Source organism: Schistocerca nitens, chromosome 5 (genome assembly GCF_023898315.1).
Source record: "Schistocerca nitens isolate TAMUIC-IGC-003100 chromosome 5, iqSchNite1.1, whole genome shotgun sequence".
NCBI classification, from domain to species: Eukaryota; Metazoa; Arthropoda; class Insecta; order Orthoptera; family Acrididae; genus Schistocerca; species Schistocerca nitens.
The window spans coordinates 133,991,336-134,015,814 of NC_064618.1; the positions used below are offsets into that span (position 1 = coordinate 133,991,336).

At 41.9% G+C, this 24,479-nt stretch overlaps 1 protein-coding gene and 1 long non-coding RNA gene across 3 annotated transcripts in view; one reads left to right on the forward strand and one right to left on the reverse strand.

Annotated features, from left to right (window-relative positions):
* The window catches only part of LOC126259411 (uncharacterized), a 59,092-nt gene that overhangs the window by 20,811 nt on the left and 13,802 nt on the right, over positions 1–24,479 (forward strand). The gene's annotated exons all lie outside the window — the stretch shown is intronic.
* The window catches only part of LOC126259409 (integrator complex subunit 7), a 177,650-nt gene that overhangs the window by 19,395 nt on the left and 133,776 nt on the right, over positions 1–24,479 (reverse strand). Inside the window, 2 exon segments of the mRNA XM_049956186.1 lie at positions 7,092–7,292; positions 20,992–21,090. Of these exon segments, the coding sequence (XP_049812143.1) occupies positions 7,092–7,292; positions 20,992–21,090 (300 nt within the window).

Genomic DNA, 24,479 nt, shown 5'->3' on the forward strand with positions numbered 1-24,479 from the left:
CAACCGTTCACAGTACCAGCACAGCAAGGCTGTTTTGGTTAGTGTTACAAGGCCAGATCAGTCAATAATCCGGACTGTTGCCCCTGCAACTACTGAAAAGGCTGCTGCCCCTCTTCAGGAACCACACGTTTGTCTGGCCTCTCAACAGATACCCCTCCGTTGTGGTTGCACCTATGGTACGGCTATCTGTATCGCTGAGGCACGCAAGCCTCCCCACCAACGGCAAGGTCCATGGTTCAAGGGGGGAAAATATTATTGTAGCATTAAATTTGAGTTTTGTTTACCTGATATGTGGTAGCGATTTTGTGTCCTTTGTCAGAAGAGTATAAATTTGTCTGCTTAAGGTGCCTACAAAAGGCATGAGAGATTTATTTATATAAAAGCAGTTTCTTAGAGATGGACTATCTAGAAGAAATATGAACTCCAAACTGTACTGTCATTTCAGAAAAGGCAGTTCTTACAGCAGGCAAAGTTATGAATGGAAAAAGAAATGTGATGTGCTGTTTTCTAAATAGAAGAATTTATGATGATAAATGGGCAGACACACTGGCTTTGTGCAAGGTGAGCAGTCAGTCCTTCCATTAATGAAAGGATTGAGGGATAACTTTTTTGAAATTTACTTTTTTACTTTGCCGTTGGTGGGGAGGCTTGCGTGCCTCAGCGATACAGATAGCCGCACCGTAGGTACAACCACAACGGAGGGGTATCTGTTGAGAGGCCAGACAAACGTGTGGTTCCTGAAGAGGGGCAGCAGCCTTTTCAGTAGTTGCAAGGGCAACAGTCTGGATGATTGACTGATCTGGCCTTGTAACAATAACCAAAACGGCCTTGCTGTGCTGGTACTGCGAACGGCTGAAAGCAAGGGGAAACTACGGCCGTAATTTTTCCCGAGGGCATGCAGCTTTACTGTATGATTAAATGATGATGGCGTCCTCTTGGGTAAAATATTCCGGAGGTAAAATAGTCCCCCATTCGGATCTCCGGGCGGGGACTACTCAAGAGGATGTCATTATCAGGAGAAAGAAGACTGGCGTTCTACGGATCGGAGCGTGGAATGTCAGGTCCCTTAATCGGGCAGGTAGGTTAGAAAATTTGAAAAGGGAAATGGATAGGTTACAGTTAGATATAGTGGGAATTAGTGAAGTTCGGTGGCAGGAGGAACAAGACTTCTGGTCAGGTGACTACAGGGTTATAAACACAAAGTCAAATAGGGGTAATGCAGGAGTAGGTTTAATAATGAATAGGAAAATAGGAACGCGGGTAAGCTACTACAAACAGCTTAGTGAACGCATTATTGTGGCAAAGATAGATACGAAGCCCACACCTACTACAGTAGTACAAGTTTATATGCCAACTAGCTCTGCAGATGACGAAGAAATTGAAGAAATGTATGATGAAATAAAAGAAATTATTCAGATAGTGAAGGGAGACGAAAATTTAATAGTCATGGGTGACTGGAATTCGAGTGTAGGGAAAGGGAGAGAAGGAAACGTAGTAGGTGAATATGGATTGGGGCTAAGAAATGAAAGAGGAAGCCGCCTGGTAGAATTTTGCACAGAGCACAACTTAATCATAGCTAATACTTGGTTTAAGAATCATGATAGAAGGTTGTATACATGGAAGAACCCTGGAGATACTAAAAGGTATCAGATAGATTATATAATGGTAAGACAGAGATTTAGGAACCAGGTTTTAAATTGTAAGACATTTCCAGGGGCAGATGTGGACTCTGACCACAATCTATTGGTTATGACCTGTAGATTAAAACTGAAGAAACTGCAAAAAGGTGGGAATTTAAGGAGATGGGACCTGGATAAACTGAAAGAACCAGAGGTTGTACAGAGTTTCAGGGAGAGCATAAGGGAACAATTGACGGGAATGGGGGAAAGAAATACAGTAGAAGAAGAATGGGTAGCTTTGAGGGATGAAGTAGTGAAGGCAGCAGAGGATCAAGTAGGTAAAAAGACGAGGGCTAGTAGAAATCCTTGGGTAACAGAAGAAATATTGAATTTAATTGATGAAAGGAGAAAATATAAAAATGCAGTAAATGAAGCAGGCAAAAAGGAATACAAACGTCTCAAAAATGAGATCGACAGAAAGTGCAAAATGGCTAAGCAGGGATGGCTAGAGGACAAATGTAAGGATGTAGAGGCTCATCTCACTAGGGGTAAGATAGATACTGCCTACAGGAAAATTAAAGAGACCTTTGGAGATAAGAGAACCACTTGTATGAACATCAAGAGCTCAGATGGCAACCCAGTTCTAAGCAAAGAAGGGAAAGCAGAAAGGTGGAAGGAGTATATAGAGGGTCTATACAAGGGCGATGTACTTGAGGACAATATTATGGAAATGGAAGAGGATGTAGATGAAGATGAAATGGGAGATACGATACTGCGTGAAGAATTTGACAGAGCACTGAAAGACCTGAGTCGAAACAAGGCCCCGGGAGTAGACAACATTCCATTGGAACTACTGACGGCTTTGGGAGAGCCAGCCCTGACGAAACTCTACCATCTGGTAAGCAAGATGTATGAAACAGGCGAAATACCCTCAGACTTCAAGAAGAATATAATAATTCCAATTCCAAAGAAAGCAGGTGTTGACAGATGTGAGAATTACCGGACAATCAGTTTAATAAGCCACAGCTGCAAAATACTAACACGAATTCTTTACAGACGAATGGAAAAACTAGTAGAAGCCGACCTCGGGGAAGATCAGTTTGGATTCCGTAGAAATATTGGAACACGTGAGGCAATACTGACCTTACGACTTATCTTAGAAGAAAGATTAAGGAAAGGCAAACCTACGTTTCTAGCATTTGTAGACTTAGAGAAAGCTTTTGACAATGTTGACTGGAATACTCTCTTTCAAATTCTAAAGGTGGCAGGGGTAAAATACAGGGGGCGAAAGGCTATTTACAATTTGTACAGAAACCAGATGGCAGTTATAAGAGTCGAGGGGCATGAAAGGGAAGCAGTGGTTGGGAAGGGAGTAAGACAGGGTTGTAGCCTCTCCCCGATGTTATTCAATCTGTATATTGAGCAAGCAGTAAAGGAAACAAAAGAAAAATTCGGAGTAGGTATTAAAATCCATGGAGAAGAAATAAAAACTTTGAGGTTCGCCGATGACATTGTAATTCTGTCAGAGACAGCAAAGGACTTGGAAGAGCAGTTGAACGGAATGGACAGTGTCTTGAAAGGAGGGTATAAGATGAACATCAACAAAAGCAAAACGAGGATAATGGAATGTAGTCGAATTAAGTCGGGTGATGTTGAAGGTATTAGATTAGGAAATGAGACACTTAAAGTAGTAAAGGAGTTCTGCTATTTGGGGAGCAAAATAACTGATGATGGTCGAAGTAGAGAGGATATAAAATGTAGACTGGCAATGGCAAGGAAAGCGTTTCTGAAGAAGAGAAATTTGTTAACATCGAGTATAGATTTAAGTGTCAGGAAGTCTTTTCTGAAAGTATTTGTATGGAGTGTAGCCATGTATGGAAGTGAAACATGGACGATAAATAGTTTGGACAAGAAGAGAATAGAAGCTTTCGAAATGTGGTGCTACAGAAGAATGCTGAAGATTAGATGGGTAGATCACATAACTAATGAGGAGGTACTGAATAGGATTGGGGAGAAGAGGAGTTTGTGGCACAACTTGACCAGAAGAAGGGATCGGTTGGTAGGACATGTTCTGAGGCATCAAGGGATCACCAATTTAGTATTGGAGGGCAGCGTGGAGGGTAAAAATCGTAGGGGGAGACCAAGAGATGCATACACTAAGCAGATTCAGAAGGATGTAGGTTGCAGTAGGTACTGGGAGATGAAGAAGCTTGCACAGGATAGAGTAGCATGGAGAGCTGCATCAAACCAGTCTCAGGACTGAAGACCACAACAACAACTTCATTTTATGATGAAACAGTGGCTGAGCCTGGGCTGGTGTGGTACCAGATGTTACTTGATGTGCACCTACTCCCACACTCAGTTTACATGTGTAGCTTTCCTAGCTTCCACACAATGAGCGCCGTAACAGGGCATGCTATTCCAAATGCATTGATGACTGAGAGACACACAAAGTGTCCCATGACCAGCCAGTGGAAGGAGTGTGGAGTGGACTGGCAAGAGCTCCCTGGTACCACTGGAACGGCCTCTTGCCTGCCAACTCTCCTCCTGACTGGATGCATTCCCAGTTCCTTCTCCTTCTGGGCAGCATGTCCCTCAGTCTGGCTGTGGCAGCCCTCTGTCGTCAAAGAGTGAAACATGTCTGTGCCCCTTTGAGAATAGGTTTGGAGCCAATAAAACTCCACTTTCGAAAATGCAAACTGTTGCTTCTGAATTTTTGCCAAAATTATCTTGATAGCCTAGTTGCTCTTTTCCTGTTACCATCCAACCATGGCCACATCACATACAATATTGGTATCAGTTCAGTGGTATATGACCTATTGCAAAACCTAGCAGTAGTTACTGTTGTCCACATCTGGTTAAGCTGTCTTATGAATGATGGTTGAATATAACTGTGAAAACTCTACTCAGTTTACCGTGACAGTAATAAAGGGACACTCTAACAACTGATAATATATTGAGTGTGAAGCACTAGACACGGATATCTAGGGGGCACAAATACCAGCACAGGGTGCATTTTGACATGCTGATTCTTCGTAGAATAATTTTACAACAAGCTGCAAGCGGCTGGAACTGAGAACTATGTCAATCCCTATTAACATGGGATTTTCTCATCAACATGCGCAGGAGTGCCTGTTTATGCCCACGGTTAACAAAGTGAATGCATATTACTATTGCATGACATATTTCTTTATCTACCGACAAGACACGGCGTACGGCCACCCATACTGCTGGTACTTTTTTGAATCCTTCTTTGTTATATCCTACCATCGTGCCATCAGCTCTGCTCTGTTCTTCATTCGGCTGAGGAGATGCTTGTACAGGTTAATCTGGACTAAGTCACTCCAACAGTACTGATCCTATCCTGCTTCTCCAACCAAGTAATACTGAGGCATCATTTCTCCCTTGTTACAGTATCCAGTAGCCATTCGCTGGAAGTTTATTGCATGGAATGAACAGCACCCCTCTGGTTATTCACACCAGTAAGCAATGCCGATACTTTTATGTGAAATAAAATGGTGTATCAATAATCAATCGGTAAGTATTCGAACAATCATAGAACACAAGGGATACTGATAACCCCTTCATCTTTGCCCACACCAAGTCACCTAGTTTTGCACTCTTTTCATCACAGCTCAAGCAGTTAAAGAAAGAGAGGTGCAACATGAATGTTGGTACTCCATTCACATGTTTCACAAATTAGATAAACACTTCAACACCTGTGGAATGGGCTAGTCAATATGACTGGTACTACCCACATTAAGCAGCTACGAGATTGTCCACTGGTGTTCTGTCTTCCCGGGGGAGTGCACCCAGCATGGTGTTATGGGCGATCACAAAGACCCATAGCCGGTCATAGTATTTCCTTCTGATTCGGTTCATACTATGCTTCAACTACCCTCTGTTGTCTTGCTATTAAACAGAGACCCACATGTTCACGTGTACACTGGATGTTACGTTGCTTTAAATAAGATGTAGTTACCCCACCCATACACAACACAAACACATATCACATGCATACACTCAGGGACACAATTCAGAGGTTTCCAATAGGACTATCACATTCTCCTGTTTTAGCTTCTGGTCTTCCTAACCAGTTGGCAACCCATCAGTAATGGTCAGTGATTTCGATACCCCCTCTCCCAGCGTTTCCTAATTCACTTAGCTTATGATGCGACAATTTTAATTTCTGACTGTGAGTGGATTAATGCACAAACCACCTACTTGGGAAATACAGCACTCCTGTACCATCAGTTGGCAAACATCCACTGTAAAAACCCACCACTGATTCTATCCAATGAAGAGCCAGTGCCCAGCCAATACCCTTTGCCTGCCGTCACACTGTCAACTCTGCTTTTTTCTTCATCACCAACCTGATGCTGCCATTGTTCTGATGGCAAAACATCAGCAAAACAAACCAAAATAAAAAGCCACTTTCTCTTTATTATTGTCTTATTTACATGGCAAAACTTACTTTTGCAAGAAACCTACTTAAACTGTTAGTAAAACAAACCAAAACAAAGAGCCACTTTCTGTCTACTTTTGTCTTGTTTACATGGCCATCCTACATTTGTATGAAATTTACTTAAACTGAAAATTATTATAACCTTTGTTCTTTTTGCTATTTGTTTAAAAGGTCCTTTCAAATCAGTTATACTCTCTACAAGGGAGCCCTTCACTTCTGCTGTCTATAATACTTGCTAAATTAAAATTAACGCCCGTCACTGGGCTCCTATGTAAGGGGGAAGAATTGTGTGTGGTGAGCAATCAGACTGAGGGATTAATGGATGGACTAAGAGATAAATTTACAAAATTTTATTTTATACTTAATCTTATGATGAAACAGTGGCTAAGCCCGCGCTGATGCACCCGGATGTTACCCAATGTGCACCTAGCATCGCTCAGTATTCCCACAGAGGGTACTGCTGACAGGTAAAGGCATTAATGACTGAGGGATGCACAAAGTGCCCCTGGAACAGCTAATAAAGGGGCCTGAAATGGCCATGTGGGGACAGGGAGTGGGCTGGTGAGTGTGCCCCAGTACCACTGGGACAGCTTCTTGCCTGCCATCTCTCCTACTGACAGGACAGCTCCTCCTCCTTTGGACAATACGCCCCTCACTCTAGCTATGACAGCCCTCTGTTGCCATAGAGTGCAACAGATCTCTGCCTGTTACAAAATAGGATAGGTGGTTTTGAATCTGCAAATCATTTGGGTCTGAATTTCTGCCAAAATTAGGCTTACAGCCCAGATGCCCACATCCTGCTATCATCCAACCACGACCATACAACATACAGATTATTTCCAGGGTGAAAAAAATGATATACATAACCAGCAGGAAAATTTTCAAGAAACATGTTCACAATTTGAATGAACTTTTTTCAGTCTAAGATGTAAATTTTGGCAAAGAATCACAGTGTATGGCAGAATCTAAGTATTTAAAAAACAGAAACCTTTAAAAATATTTCTTACTTTGGTATCTGGTTGGAGCTGTGCTGTTCGTGGCTGCTGTAGCTGGCAAGAGACAGTAACAGTAACTGCAGCCGTCTGCCGGAAACGCCCCGCCCAACGGCGTCCATGCAGAATCACACCTTCAACTTTAACAGCCAGTTGTGATCCACTCTGCACTGCAATTGGTTCACCAGGTACTCGTGGTTGTGGGGAAATGGCCAGCTGGAATACATAGTTAATAACCATGTTTACAGTGGTCTTCTTCTCTACACTGACAAGGTAACTCCCCATCACATTCCCTCAGATTTAGTCGTAAGATGGCTGAGTGGATTGCACGTCAAAAACTGAACATAGATCAAGCATGAAAACAGGAAGAAGGTGTACTGAACTGTGTAAAAAGAAACAAAATCAAAACAGTGAACGATACAAGCTGAAGAGATGCTCCAAAGGACACGTTTGATTAACCATGGTGTCGTGGCTCTGTGGTCATGGTGTAGGATTGGAATGTGAGAGATCTGTGTTCAAACCTACTTCGTGGCCCTCTCTCTTCTTTTTTTTTTTGATTCCCCCACACACAATTATGAACTCTCTATCAGTTCATTAATGTGTCTGTTCACTGTATTCAAATTTTTGTCTCTGGTGTGGCGTAACGTCCCTTTGCAATTGTAAGGTGTAAGGAAGGGACCTCCAGACGTACATACCTCCTATTTGTTCCACACAAGTACCACATGTTATGACTCCTATGTTCCGTTTTGGAAGTTTTGACTTTTGAATTCCATTGCTGTAACTTATTTCACAATTGTTTATTTGTTGTTTTCGTTTCTGTGAGAGATCTATATGGCATCTTGCCTGCTCCCACTATTCATCACATTTTTTTGCAACAATAATATATTCTTACCACATGACTCATATTCTCTAACCAATGTACAGTATGACTGCAGTAGGAGAACAGACACATCAATGACTGGATGGAAAGTTCATAATTTCATGAAGCGGCACGAGGGAGATTTGAACATGGATCTCCCCCTTTGTAGTCCAAGACCACGACCACACAACCATGATGGCACGATTCTTGCAAATCGCTCAATGTTGCACGTCTTGAGCTTGGACTATTCACTGTTTGCATTTTGCTTCTTTTTTCACAGTTTAGTACATCTTCTTCCTGTTTCCATGCCTGATCTGTGCTCAGTTTTTAATGGGGTAGCCATTGGGGCATTTTACCACTAAAACTCTGTGTGCGTGTGTGTTTGTGTAGGGGGTGGGGAGTTGATGGGGAGTTTCCCTTGTCAGAATTATTAAAGAAATGTACACACACACACACACACACACACACACACAAACACACACACACACACACACACACACACACACAATGTGATTTCTCTGGGTACCTGTGTAAGCACGAGGCTTGACTGCCACTTGTGCAACACACAGCTGTCATTATGTAAGGACCAAGACAGGCGGTCCTAGTTTCCACTTAATGTTTAATGATAGCTGTACTATATGTGGTACACTATATTATATGTTGTACTATCCTTGGGTTGCTTACACACTAATAAACCTAAGAGTTAACTAATTGTTAACTTTTTGAGTTTTATGACAAGTTAGTTCAGTTCCAATTGCCTTTCAATAGTACCAGTGACTAGCATTATCACATGCCAGTAACTTACTGTTCTATTAGCTTCACTTAGCACAATGCCATTATAGTTGTAAATAGTTAGTATACTGACAGATAATCAGAATCTTGTCTTTATATGAAACTACCAGTTTTAGTAACTGACAAGTTGAGTGCTTGAGTACATGTCAGCTTGAAAACTCAAAAAGTTGTCCTGTACACAACTCATCATCTGAAACTTGAAAAAGTGAGAATAGCTTAGTCCATCAATGAACTGTTGTAATACTTGGTTGTCTCATTTCTATTTTATTCTAGCAAGTACTCTGCAAGTGCTGCAAATGCCTACTAAAGAAAGAAAATGAGTGTATTTAATTCTACTTATTGAAATACTTTTGAACAAACAATACTTTTTTTGTTTTTCCATCTGGTGCAGACATGAATAAACTGGAAGGTTTTCCAACATGTGAGCAGGCCACATACAGCTGTCCATGGGACAGGTTGAAATCATTGGGGTGCATGGCAACAGTACATCTTCCCTTGTAAATTTACCGTTTAAAATTGTGGCTTCAACAACATTCATTATCTTTTTTATTAACAGCATGGTATCATTGCATTTATGTTTTGTAGAAGAATAATAGCCACACCAAATCTCAGTGCTAAAATTTAAGACTACATGCCTGGCAAATTAAGTGAATTCAAGAATTTGTAATGGATCTGGGAGATGTTATTTTTTTTACTGTATTTGTCGATACCAAATTGTAAATTTTTTTTTTATACTTTTTGTCAGAATTTATTGTAATTTGCCTTATTATATATTAATTTACTTATATTTTTTAGAGTGAAAGCATATTGATAACTATTAGTAAATGTGTCGAAGAATAGCAAAGAGACTGATTACAAGTGGAAGCTTGTGTGTTGTGTAAAATATCTTTGACGCTGGAGTTGTCTTTGACTATAGTCAGTCGGCAGTAAACTCTTGGTGTGTGTTGACGGAAGAACAATGTGAAGGTCGCCGTCATAAATAATTTTGAATTATGTTACTATTTTTTTTTGTACTAACTATAAAAAAGAAACTACATTTGAAGAAATGGTATTTGAAACACCAAAATGAGGCAAACACGTTGAACCACGTCATTTCTGCAGCCGACAAAGATGCATTGTGGAATCATACTTAGACAACTGAAGCCAAGACTAATATCGCCTTGCAAACGTCTAACAGAAAAGGTACTGTCACGAAATATGGCAAATTTAAGTAAATAAAAATAGTGACCATATTTTCAACTTGTGTCTCAGCCGAGATATAATATTTCAAATTCAGTTGGATAACTGACAAATTCATCTCAGTTCCCTACAGTATTTATGGACTGGTATATTGATGCTTTGCCTGGTATTTTGTTTTGAATGAAATTGATGACACTGACATCATTGTGTCTGGCTAATAATATAGCTTGTGCATGGTGTCAGTGATGATTTTTGAAGTTCTGTGCAATATTTGGGAAAACTTTTCAGATTGATTAATATGTGGTAGCTGTGATTTCACAGAAGTTTGTTGGCATGCGATATATAGTGTGGATCCATAGAGTGGCATTTCCCATGCCCAGTATCCAACAAATGTTTTGTGAAATGTTCAGCAGATGCATCATATTGTACTTGTACATGTGTGTTGATCTTCAAAGTCAATTTTGGGTAGCTGTTGCCATAAAACTGATGATTTGAGAAACGCATTAAGTCCATCAGCAGCTGCTGAATATGGTATAACTGGTAAGTTTAGTTGGCACACAATAAAATGAGTGTGCCACTGAAGAACTATTGATTTCCTTTCAAGCCTCTAAACATACAATGAAGTGCTTCCAATGCTTTTTCGTCCTCTGTAGTATAATTGTACCACAGGCTACAGCCACACACCCATGTTTCTCATGCAGTGATTGGCCCCATGTTCATGGAACACATGCAGCAGTGTTGGTGCTGACCACACAAGTGCTTTCCTCATACAGTGTGAAACCAAGAGAAATTCCATCACAAGTGTGTTGCTGTTAGTTACAGCAACATTGACTGTGTGCAGTTAGTATCAATTATAAGTGGAATTTCATTAAATAAGAATGTGGTCCTTTCATTATGTGGTTATGATAGTTGTTCATAAGCTTTGGTGATGATGACATAAGAAAAAGTACTGGACATGCCCAATATCAAGTGAGAGCTCCACAAAGGGGAAGTTTGTGCTCCTACACAGCAAGCTGAAGGCAAATCCAGACAAGTTTTTCTAATCATTAATTAAAACTTTCGGGCTGAATTGCCGTGGTCCATATATAAAACTTCTACTCTTTCCTGACATTTCGTTGCCGGCTGCGGGCAACATCTTCTGAGGTGAGTCGGCGACTGGCTGCTAGGCGCTGGTGGACCCACTTCACACGTCCATCCACATCAAACCCACCAACAAGCAACAGTAACTGCATTATGACAGCTGCCACCCGTTCCACATCAAACGGTCCCTTCCCTACAGTCTAGGTCTTCGTGGCAAACGAATCTGCTCCAGTCCGGAATCCCTGAACCATTATACCAACAACCTGACAACAGCTTTCGCATCCCGTAACTACCCTCCCGACCTGGTACAGAAGCAAATAACCAGAGCCACTTCCTCATCCCCTCAAACCCAGAACCTCCCACAGAAGAACCACAAAAGTGCCCCACTTGTGACAGGATACTTTCCGGGACTGGACCAGACTCTGAATGTGGCTCTTCAGCAGGGATACAACTTCCTCAAATCCTGCCCTGAAATGAGATCCATCCTTCATGAAATCCTCCCCACTCCACCAAGAGTGTCTTTCCGCCGTCCACCTAACCTTCGTAACCTGTTAGTTCATCCCTATGAAATCCCCAAACCACCTTCCCTACCCTCTGGCTCCTATCCTTGTAACCGCCCCCGGTGTAAAACCTGTCCCATGCACCCTCCCACCACCACCTACTCCAGTCCTGTAACCCGGAAGGTGTACACGATCAAAGGCAGAGCCACGTGTGAAAGCACCCACGTGATTTACCAACTGACCTGCCTACACTGTGATGCATTCTATGTGGGAATGACCAGCAACAAACTGTCCATTCGCATGAATGGACACAGGCAGACAGTGTTTGTTGGTAATGAGGATCACCCTGTGGCTAAACATACCTTGGTGCACGGCCAGCACATCTTGGCACAGTGTTACACCGTCCGGGTTATCTGGATACTTCCCACCAACACCAACCTATCCGAACTCCGGAGATGGGAACTTGCTCTTCAATATATCCTCTCTTCCCATTACCCACCAGGCCTCAATCTCTGCTAATTTCAAGTTGCCGCCACTCATACCTCACCTGTCATTCAACAACATCTTTGCCTCTGCACTTCCGCCTCGACTGACATCTCTGCCCAAACTCTTTGTCTTTAAATATGTCTGCTTGTGTCTGTATATATTTGTGTGTGTGTGCAAGTGTATACCCGTCCTTTTTTCCCCCTAAGGTAAGTCTTTCCGCTCCCGTGGAATGTTTCCCCTCTACTAATAGAGGGAAACATTCCACGTGGGAAAAATATATCTAAAAACACAGATGATGTGACTTACCGAACGAAAGTGCTGGCAGGTCGATAGACACACAAACAAACACAAACATACACACAAAATTCAAGCTTTCGCAACAAACTGTTGCCTCATCAGGAAAGAGGGAAGGAGAGGGAAAGACGAAAGGATGTGGTTTTTAAGGGAGAGGGTAAGGAGTCATTCCAATCCCAGGAGCGGAAAGACTTACCTTAGGGGGAAAAAAGGACAGGTATACACTCGCGCACACACACACACACACACACACATATCCATCCGCACATACACAGACACAAGCAGACATTTGTAAAGGCAAAGAGTTTGGGCAGAGATGTCAGTCGGGCGGAAGTAAAGAGGCAAAGATGTTGTTGAAAGACAGGTGAGGTATGAGCGGCGGCAAATTGAAATTAGCGGAGATTGAGGCCTGGCGGATAACGAGAAGAGAGGATATACTGAAGGGCAAGTTCCCATCTCCGGTTCTGCTGCCACTATAATTAATTCTCAGATGCGTCTTCAGTTGGGTTCTCCACTCCTGTCACCTGTCACTCGGCAATTACAGACGTACAATAAACAGAAGATTTCTCTCTTGGGACAGTTTAATGCTGAGGTATCTTACAAATCCGTCGTTCGCACTGTTCCCATATTTGTGGTCGACCACAGTAACGCAGAGAATCTTTTTGGTTTCGATGCCTTTCGTGTTTTTGGGTTCTCCATAGATGACTCTGTCAATATCGTCTCTGATGCTATTCCTTATGCCCAATTGGATTCCTTGTTGACAACATTTTCGTCCCTTTTTTCTCCTGGGTTAGGCTGTGCAAACGACTTTGAAGCTCATATCACGCTCAAACCCACTGCTCGGCCTAAGTTTTTTCGGGCTCGGCCCATTCCTGTGGCCCTTCGTGATCGGGTAAAACGGGAGCTGGATCGTCTCACTACTTCAGGGTTCTTGCTTCCTGTCACTTCCAGTAAGTGGTCCTCTCCTGTCGTTGTCGTTGCTAAGCCAAATGGTGATATTTGTCTCTGTGGCGATTTCAAAGCCACTGTAAATGCTCAATGCCTCATTGACACTTACCCTATGCCCCGTCCTGAAGAACTATTCACTAAACTTGCTGGAGGCCAGTATTTTTCTAAAATTGACCTGTCAGAAGCTTCTCATCAACTTCCTCTTGACACTGCTTCCCAACAGTTTCTGGTCCTTAACACGCCTTTCGGCCTCTATCAATATCAAAGATTGCCATTCGGGGTTGCTAGCCCCCCAGCTCTCTTTCAGCGATTCTTGGAACAATTATTGCTCCCTGTCCCTGGGTGTATCAATTACATGGACGACATTGTTGTCACTGGCTCCACCACTGACGAACATCTTCAAAATCTCCACACACTTTTTCATGTCTTACAGACTGCCGGTCTTAAGTGTAATCTTCAGAAATCAAAATTTTTTCAGGCATCTATCATATACTTGGAGTTTCAACTCTCTCGGGAGGGTATTCGTCCGCTTCAGCAAACTGTCGCTGCAATTGATGCCCTTCCTCGCCCTACATCTGTTAAGGAACTGCAGGCCTTCTTGGGGAAAATAGCTTACTATCACAAGTTTTTACCGTCTGCGGCTTCGGTGGCTCAGCCGTTGCATCGCCTGTTGCATAAAAACGTGCCTTTTCACTGGTCCGCGTCATGCGATGCGGCTTTCCAGGGACTGAAGACTATGCTGAAACAGGCCCCATGCCTGGCTACTTATCGACCTGGCCAACATCTTGTTCTTGCCACAGACGCCTCTCAATACGGGGTCGGTGCAGTCCTTGCGCACCGTTTTTCTGACGGTTCGGAACAACCCATTGCTTATGCCTTCAAAACGCTCACGGATGCCCAACAAAAGTATTCTCAAATAGAAAAAGAAGCTTTGGCCATTATTTATGCTCTTCATAAGTTTGGTGTTTTTCTCTATGGCTCAAAATTTCATCTTGTTACGGATCACAAACCACTTGTTTCCTTGTTTCACCCATCAACGTCACTTCCCGACAAGGCTGCACACCGCCTCCAGCGTTGGGCTCTTTACTTGTCCCGTTTCAACTATGAGATTCATTTCCGGCCAACGGCTCAACATGCAAATGCTGATGCTCTGTCTCACCTTCCCATGGGTCCTGATCTGGCATTTGATAGGGACGAACTTTTGTGTTTCCACCTGGATGTTGCCGAGCAGCGGGTTGTGGACGGGTTCCCCATCACTGGAGACAGGCTGGGGGCTGCTACGGGTTCTGAACCTACCCTCTCCCGGGTTTTACGCTGTATTCAGAAGGGTTGGCCAGATCGCCTGTCCGCTAAGACTTCTGATCCGTTGCGGAACTACTACGCTTTGCGCTACCGCCTCACGGCTAGGGATGTTGTTATCCTCCTTTCTACCGAAAATGCTTCGCCACCTGTTGTGGTACCTGCGTCTTTGCGTGCTTCGGTCCTGCGCCTCCTTCACCAAGGGCACTGGGGTGTGTCTCGCACAAAATCTCTGGCGCGCCGTCATGAGTACTGGCCTGGCATAGACTCTGAAATTGAACACATGGTCGCTGCCTGCGGCCCTTGTGCATCACAGGCCGCTGCCCCAAAGTCATCTTTGTCACCGTGGCCTTCGCCTGAGACGCCCTGGGAGCGCATTCACGCTGACTTTGTGGGATCCTTTTTAGGTACTTATTGGCTCCTCGTAATTGACGCCTACTCTAACTTTCCTTTCATTGTCCATTGCACGTCGCCTATCACCGCGGCAACCACTAGTGCTCTCGCCCACATTTTTTCTTTGGAAGGCCTCCCCTCTACTCTTGTTACTGATAATGGTCCGCAATTTGCCTCTACCGAATTTGCAGATTTTTGTGCTCGTCATGGCGTTATGCATGTCACTGCCCCGCCGTTCCATCCACAATCAAACGGTGAGGCTGAACGACTGGTCCGCACATTTAAGGCTCAGATTCGGAAACTTCTGACTTCTTCTGCTGCTGATGATGCACTTCTCCAGTTTCTGGCATCTCACCGTTTCACTCCCATGGGCGAGCACAGCCCGGCTGAGCTCTTACATGGCTGACAGCCCCGCACGCTACTTCATTTTCTGCGGCCTTCCACCTCACGGCCGCGGGTGCTTTCACTTGGCCGGTTCACCGCCGACGACCTCGTGTGGATACAGGGATATGGCAGGCGGCCAAAATGGAGTCCGGGCCGCATCTTACGACACCGTGGCCGATGCCTGTATGAAATCCAGACGGACACGGGTGTTGCAGTGCGTCATTCGGACCAGCTTCGACCTCGTGTGCCGGCAACGCCTGTTCCGAATGCCGCTACACCACCTTCGGCTCTACCTGATGCTCGGGATCTTGGCATCTCTCAATACTCACAACGCAGCCCTCTCACCGTCATCGCGATGCCAGCACAAGAACGGATGCCACAGGAGACGTGCCCATGCAGGAACTGGATGACCATCCTCTGTCACAACCAATCTACTCGCCTCCTCCTCCAACGGACGCCGACACATCGCCCATGTCTCCTGTTATATCAACTGGACTTGCGCAATGGGCAGATTGGTGCATGGGGCCCCAGCAGATTCGACTCCTACGTCTCCTGTCATCTCGACCCGTTATCATCGGGGACACTTCCGTCCATATGGGAAGCCTCCTCCTTGAGACTTAACGGCGTGTCAAACAACGCCTATGGACGTTAGCCATCTCCAGGACACCTCCATCAGGACCAGTGCAACAATTTCAAATGGGGAAATGTGTTGTGACTTGCCGATCATTCAAAGCGCCGCTGCGCAATTACACGCGTCCTCTACATGCGGCGCTGTCTGCCAGCCATGCAGCAACTGCGCCACCTAAGCGGCCAGCCGAGCAGCGGCTGCTAGACTGGGACTCAGTGCTCATTCGAATGCTAACGTGTACACATGTCTTGCTTGTCAACTTACTCTGTGACTTATATGTGTTGTGTCGTTCTGACGTTATAACAAATACCATATGACTAAGCGAATGAAAATACGCAAATCAGACTAATATTCGTGTTGAACAATCACTCACTCCAGATGTTGTTTGAATAGTGAACATGGCAGCATTAAGTATTTGAACAAGATCCTGAATGTGGGCTTTCCATGAAAGTTTACTATCTTTCTGAACACCCAGAGATTTGAACTGTTTAGTTTCACTATCTGTATGCCCATTCTGTGAAATAAAAATGTCTGATTTTGTTGAATTGTGTCAGAAACTTTAAATCTGAGTCTTAATGTGATTTAGTGTTAATTTATTTTCTACAAGTCATGGACTTCTGCCATGAACTGCACTATTTGAAACAGAGCCAATGTTGCACACAACTGTCGTCAGCAAACAGAAATATTTTAGAATTACCTGTTATACTAGAGGGCACATCATTTATATACATAAGGAACATGAGTGGCCCCAAAACTGATCTGTGGGGCACCACCCATATGACCGTGCCCTACACAGATCCCACATCACAGCCATTCTCGACACAATGAATAATGAAATTTTGCTGTCTGTTGCTAAAGTAAGAGGTGAACCAATTGTGAGCTACTCCCGGTATTCTGTGATGGTCCAGCTTCTGGAGCAATACTTTGTGATCAACACAATCAAACACCTTAGTTAAATCAAAAAATATACCGAGTGTTCGGAACCTTTTGTTTAATCCATCCAGTACCTCACAGTGAAAAGATAGAATAGTTGTTAAACCACTTCTGAAGCCAAACTGTACATTTGATAGCAAATTATGTGATATAAAATGCTTGATTATCCTTACAGCCTTTTCAATAACTTTTCTCCCTTTTCATAAAGCAGCTTTAATACTGTGTACTTTAATCATTCGGGAAACTGACCTTTCTTAAAGGAAAAATTACAAATATGGCTAAATACAGGGCTTACACATGCAACACAGTACTTTAATATTCTGCTAGGCATGCCATCATATCTAAGAGAGTCCTTAGTCTTCAGTGATTTAATTATTGACTCAATCTTTCCCTTGTCTGTATCACAGAGGAGTATTTCAGTCATCAATCTTGGAAAGGCATTTGCCAAAAGAGTTTAATGATTCCCTCTGGAAACTAAATTTTTATTCAATTCACCAGCAATACTCAGAAAATGATTGTAAATACTGTACATATATCTGATTCATCACTAACAGAAATATTTTTACTACGAACTGACTTTATATCGTCGACCTTGTGCTGCTGACCAGACACTTCTTCATAACTGACCATATGCTTTTAATTTTATCCTGTGAATTAGCTATTCTATCTGCATACCACATACTCTTTGCCTAATAACATTTTTAAGCACCTTACAGTACCGTTTGTAATGGGCTACTATAGCTCAATTGTGATTACTTCTAACATTTTGATATAATTCCCGCTTTGTACTACATGCTATCCTTATCCCACCAGTCAACCATCCGGGCTGCCTTTTCCTGCTAGTACCCCATTTAGAACATTCTAATTGAAAGCAACTCTCAAAGAGCATGAGAAATGTGTTAAGGAAAGCATTATATTTGTCATCTATGTTATCAGCACTATAACATCCTGCCACTCTTGTTCCTTGACGAGGTTTAAAAAACACTCTATTGCTGTTGGATTAACTTTCCTACAAAGTTTGTTGTTATATGTGACATTTGTTTGAGTACAAAAACCTTTTAGTGTTAAAATTTGTGCATCATGGTCTGAAAGAGCATTCACCCATTTACTAACAATGCCCATCTAGTATTGAAGAATGAATAAAAGTATTGTCTATAGCTGTGCTACTGTTCCCCTGCATCCTAGTTGAAAAAACACAAGTCTGCATTAGGTCATATGAATGTAGGAGATCAACATCCTTTTTCTTGGACCATCACATACAAAATCAATATAGAAGTCACCACATATAACTAATTTCTCGTACTTCCTATAAAGTAAATCAAGAAACCTCTCTAGCCTGAGCATAAATGTTCTGGGGTCAGAGTTAGGGGAACTACAAATATCAACAATTAGAAGTTTAGTTTCACTAAATTCAACTGCCCCAGCACAACATTCAAATATCTGTTCAGTGCTGTGCCATGATATGTCTATGGACTCAAATGGAATACTGTTTTTTACATACATGACCAATCCCCCACCCCGCAAGAAAATCCTTGGAAGGGGCAGCTAATCTGTATCCTGGTGGTAAAGGAAGCCTCTGAATTGTCAAATTATTTAAGTGGTACTCCGATATACCAATAATTTCAGAGTCAACATCTATAAGCAGTTCATGCACACGTGATTGATACATCTGCTCTGAACACCTGGAAGTTAAACGTGTAACGATATTTTCTTTGTGCCTGCCTGCAACTCTACATTTCATCTTTATGGCAAGTAGTGATGTAAGTTCTTAGGTTTTCATAGCTAGAATGAATTTACACAACATTTGCTGGGCTATAGACAGTCATATTGTAAAATGATGCACCAAAGTTTCAGCCACTACAAGTACTTACAAGGGGTAAGATAGATACTGCCTACAGGAAAATTAAAGAGACCTTTGGAGAGGAGAGAACCACTTGTATGAATATCAAGAGCTCAGATGGCAACCCAGTTCTAAGCAAAGAAGGGAAGGGAGAAAGGTGGAAGGAGTATATAGAGGGTTTATACAAGGGCGATCTACTTGAGGACAGTATTATGGAAATGGAAGAGGATGTAGATGAAGATGAAATGGGAGATAAGATACTGCGTGAAGAGTTTGACAAAGCACTGAAAGACCTGAGTCGAAACAAGGCCCCGGAAGTAGACAACATTCCATTAGAACTACTGATGGCCTTGGGAGAGCCAGTCATGACAAAAGTCTACAATCTGGTGAGCAAGATGTATGAGACAGGCGAAATACCCACAGACTTCAAGAAGAATATAATAATTCCAATACCAAAGAAAGCAGGTGTTGACAGATGTGAAAATTACCGAACTATCAGTTTAATAAGTCACAGCTGCAAAATACTAACGCGAATTCTTTACAGACGAATGGAAAAACTGGTAGAAGCGGACCTCGGGAAAGATCAGTTTGGATTCCGTAGAAATGTTGGAACACGTGAGGCAATACTAACCTTACGACTTATCTCAGAAGAAAGATTAAGAAAAGGCAAACCTACGTTTCTAGCATTTGTAGACTTAGAGAAAGCTTTTGACAACGTTAACTGGAATACTCTCTTTCAAATTCTGAAGGTGGCAGGGGTAAAATATAGGGAGCAAAAGGCTATTTACAATTTGTACAGAAACCAGATGCCAGTTATAAGAGTCGAGGGGCATGACAGGGAAGCAGTGGTTGGGAAAGGAGTGAGACAGGGTTGTAGCCTCTCCCCGATGTTATTCAATCTGTATATTGAGCAAGCAGTAAAGGAAACAAAAGAAAAATTCGGAGTAGGTATTAAATTCATGGAGAAGAAGTAAAAACTTTGAGGTTTGCCGATGAAATTGTAATTCTGTCAGAGACAGCAAAGGACTTGGAAGAGCAGTTGAACGGAATGGACAGTGTCTTGAAAGGAGGATATAAGATGAACATCAACAAAAGCAAAACGAGGATAATGGAATGTAGTCAAATTAAATCGGGTGATGCTGAGGGGATTAGATTAGGAAATGAGACACTTAAAGTAGTAAAGGAGTTTTGCTATTTAGGGAGTAAAATAACTGATGATGGTCGAAGTAGAGAGGATATAAAATGTAGACTGGCAATGGCAAGGAAATCGTTTCTGAAGAAGAGAAATTTGTTAACATCGAGTATAGATTTAAGTGTCAGGAAGTCGTTTCTGAAAGTATTTGTATGGAGTGTAGCCACGTATGGAAGTGAAACATGGACGATAACCAGTTTGGACAAGAAGAGAATAGAAGCTTTCGAAATGTGGTGCTACAGAAGAATGCTGAAGATAAGGTGGGTAGATCACGTAACTAATGAGGAGGTATTGAATAGGATTGGGGAGAAGAGAAGTTTGTGGCACAACTTGACTAGAAGAATGGATCGGTTGGTAGGACATGTTTTGAGGCATCAAGGGATCACAAATTTAGCATTGGAGGGCAGTGTGGAGGGTAAAAATCGTAGAGGGAGACCAAGAGATGAATACACTAAGCAGATTCAGAAGGATGTAGGTTGCAGTAGGTACTGGGAGATGAAGAAGCTTGCACAGGATAGAGTAGCATGGAGAGCTGCATCAAACCAGTCTCAGGACTGAAGACCACAACAACAACAACAACAATAACAACAACAAGTACTTCTCATCAGGATATATCAAACTTCGGTACATCATTTTACAGCATGATACGGTCTACAACTCTGAAGAATTTCATGCCTGCAGAGTTTACAGCTGCCTCAGGAGTTGCAGTCTCACTCAAATTGTGTATCAACAGCACAGAGCAGTTAGCTAAACACACAACATAGAACTGTACAGACTGCCAACTGAGCTTTTGTATGTCATATTACTGCCAAACATATATGGCGGTTAGGAATAACCATATTCCTTATTAACCCATACATTGTCATAGAAAACATTATACTTACTTTAAAGTAACAACAGTAGATACCAGAAATTAAAGGGAGGAATTTATAAAACACTAACATATCCACATAGATGTAGTACAATTTTTACTTATATACTAATGACCATAAATATGCGTAGTGTTAAACAGTGTCAACATTTTGTAATAGTGATTAGGTTAAAAAATCAGTCTGAAATGCTACAAGAAATATACTTAATAATTCAAGTGACAAATTAATCCACATACCTTCACACTAGTAGACTGCAACACTTGGAAGAAAAACCGTGGAATATAAAGTGGTGTCTGAGACAGCACTTCTACCTGACGCAGAAGAATCTCCACATGCTGCAAATAAAGAGACACATATAACTACGTGTAAGTAGTGAAGACTGGATCTGAAATACATCTTACAGTGCAAGTTGAACAGTTCTTGGTCTGACACGAAAATAGCATACGTACTGAGTGACTTTTTGATTAACTGATTGATTAATTAATAATGCAATTAATCCATTGTGCTCTATTGGCCCCACCAAGGACGAAAACCTTCTGGGATGTGTAAGAGCCAAGATACAACTTAATCTGTAATTTGTATTGATAATGACCTGTCACCATACTGCTTAGCATCGTTTTTTTCTTCTTCCACTGATATGTAGCCTAGTACATTAGCAAGAAAGTTGCTATTTGGGGGAAAAACAAAGCTGCTACTACCTCAGCTACATAAAATAGCTGCAGTTTATCTTCTGTTGGTAGCTTAATACTTATGTCGGTAATGATCAAGGAACAGAAGGAGGTACCCACAATGCAGCAGAATGCGTGCCATGCGCATTTATGCTTTGTATTTGTTAATGCTGAAGAAAAGCTCGGCACTGTTTTCGATCTTGTTCCTATGCCTACAGACTGCTAAAAGCCTTGACTACACATTGAGCGGTACCTCCTTTTAGATGGTAGCTTCTTGAAGAGAACTCAGTACCTGAGTATATAACTCTGCTCTTCAACCTTAGACATGGAGGCAAGGTCTACTTGAATATTATGTTTCTGCCTTCTGTTTTGATTGTGACACTTTACATCAGGTTGTAGTCTTTGTCTTTTCTTATGTCCTGGAGTCCCTTAAACATATTTCTTGATCCATCTACCATCTGTTCACCAGGTGGCATGTCTTATTTATTCCCGTTTCAGTCATTACTACCATTGTTCACCTGGTGACAAGTCTTACCCACTTCCATTTCAATCATACTTACATTATTCTCTCTAATTTCTTCATTGGTCCACTTATCTTTTTTTTTCTTTCTATCAGTAATTCACCCCTCTTCAAATTTTTGAATGGTTTTAACATCGAAAGTCCATGTCTTACTGCCATAAGTAAAAATGGGTTATACACAATACCATTTCAGAGTCACAGGAATCTTAATTTGACAGCGGAATTTTGATTTTTAAAACTATACTGAGTTTAATAAAAACACTGTCTCATTTCTACTCTTCTTTAACTGCGTTTAATACAGATCAAATTTATTGCTAATTTTTATTATTTTCTTCTTGATATGCTGATCATACATTATTTTTATCTTATTGAAATTTATTTCATGCCTTCTCTCAAACTTCCTCTATTACATTCTTCCACTCACAACTGGGCTTTATCTGTGCTAAAAGCAAAGATACAATGTCTTCAGCAAAATGAAAGTTTTTCTGATATGTTTCATTTATATACATTACTTCTCCATTTCCCCAGTTGAAGGACTAGCAAACACCCAGTAGGACTGCTGAGAATAGTTTTGTAAGCATGCCTACTCCTCCTATTAGTTTTAATTTTCCCAATATCCTAATGAAGTGTAATAGACACTGAGCATTAAGGTGTATATCATTCAGTCTTGCTTCTCAAGGGTTGTTGCTGTTATTGTTGAAACTGAGACAAAACTTTAATCTAAGTAACCTCAACAATGTGGTATTCATATCCATTGCTTTACTTTATAACTTCATTTATGACTTGCAATGGTCTGTTGCACCTGTATCCATTTCTAACGCCAGCTATTAGCTGTGACTGATTAAACTAAAAGTTTTGAAAAGGAGGGTTTGGTGCTCAATGTGTTGCCTCCTTCAGAAGAAGATATTTTGGCCAAAAGCTTAAATATATAGTGTCTTTTCACTGTGTCTCTCTGCGGCTCAGCATTTCCTCTATATATCCTTTTCATAATATTATTGTTATTCCATCCTGGACTTTCCACTGTTTAAACAAAATACTTTTTCTATATATTGGTAATAATTTTGCTGAATATCCTGTACATTGCGGAGAGAAGGGTAATAGATCAGTACTTTCTTATGTATTGTTTGTTGTGTTACAGTGCAATTACAGGATTGTTCCAGTTTTGGGGAATTGTTTTCCTCTACTTTCTGTTGAATTATTTTTCACCCAGTTTAAACAATTTCTATTGAAATGCCGTTACCTATAGGCATTGTTCCTTTCCTAATAGCTCAAATGGCTCTATGCACCTTAACTGGAATGACTTCCAGAAAGTCATGTCTTTCATGAACCTGTATCCAGGATTCTCTTCTTGAACTATACAAACATTAACGTAAATTTTTGAATGCTTCTATACTTTTTTCTTTATTACTGGTTACTCTGCCATCAGCCACTGAAACTGGTGAAATGTGAGGACTATCCAGTTAATGTTGTTATAATTATAATAATTTTTATTGAATCTACTACTGTTTTCAATTATTTGTCTTAACAAAATTTCATTGTAAATGCTGACATACACTCAGAGATATATGTCGATAGTTCTGTTCAATACGGCTTATTTTACAATATTCCAATTGCTGTTAGTTTGAAACTCAAGCTTTGTCTTGAATAACTGCCTTTTTCTATTTCAGATTCTCTTTTCGACTGATTTCTTCATTCTTGGAACATCTTTTACTGTCCATGTACATGCCTTTGTTAAGGTGCCATGTGCCACATGGGTCATACTCCTGTGAAAGACTCATGTGCAAGACTTGTTCGACACACCCACCCAGCACATCCTACTCCGTTCCCAACTGAGGCTTATCTTATCCTATCAGAGACAGCATCACATGTGAAAACAGTCATGTCGCATACCAGTTATGCTGCAATTTCTGCAGAGTGTGGCAAACAACTAGCTGTCTGTTCACTTGAATGGCCACAGCCCACCTGTGGCCAAGAGCAGAGTTGACCACCCAGTTTCAGAACATGCTGCTGAACACAACGTGCTTGACTTCAATGGCTTCTTCGCAGACTGACATCTGGATTCCCCCCTCCCCTCCTCGCAAGGCTATTTTCTACACATCCTCTGATCCCGTAATCCTCCTAGATTCAATCTCTGCTAGCTGTATGCTCCACGTCCACCTCTACCCCTGCCCCAGGACTTTGATTTTACTTACTCTACACCCACAACCTCTTTGCCACTGTCTTCTCTTCCTCTGTTCTGCCTGCCCTCTGAATCCATTCCTTCACATCACTGTGATCGTGCACTGCATCAACTCTCAGGTGCATGTGCTTGTTTTGCATTCCTACCCCATGCACCTGCTGCCTGTCCACCACCACCATCTCTCCCACTCCCCACCCTCCTTCTCCCCTCACCACTCTACGCAACACAACTCCCCACATCAGTTGAGATACAGTTCTAGCACAGTGTATTTTGCTGGTACAATGCAAGGAATTTCTCAGGCTTGTTTACGTGCATCAGGACTTATCATTACCATGTAAAATGTGCTAATTATATGCT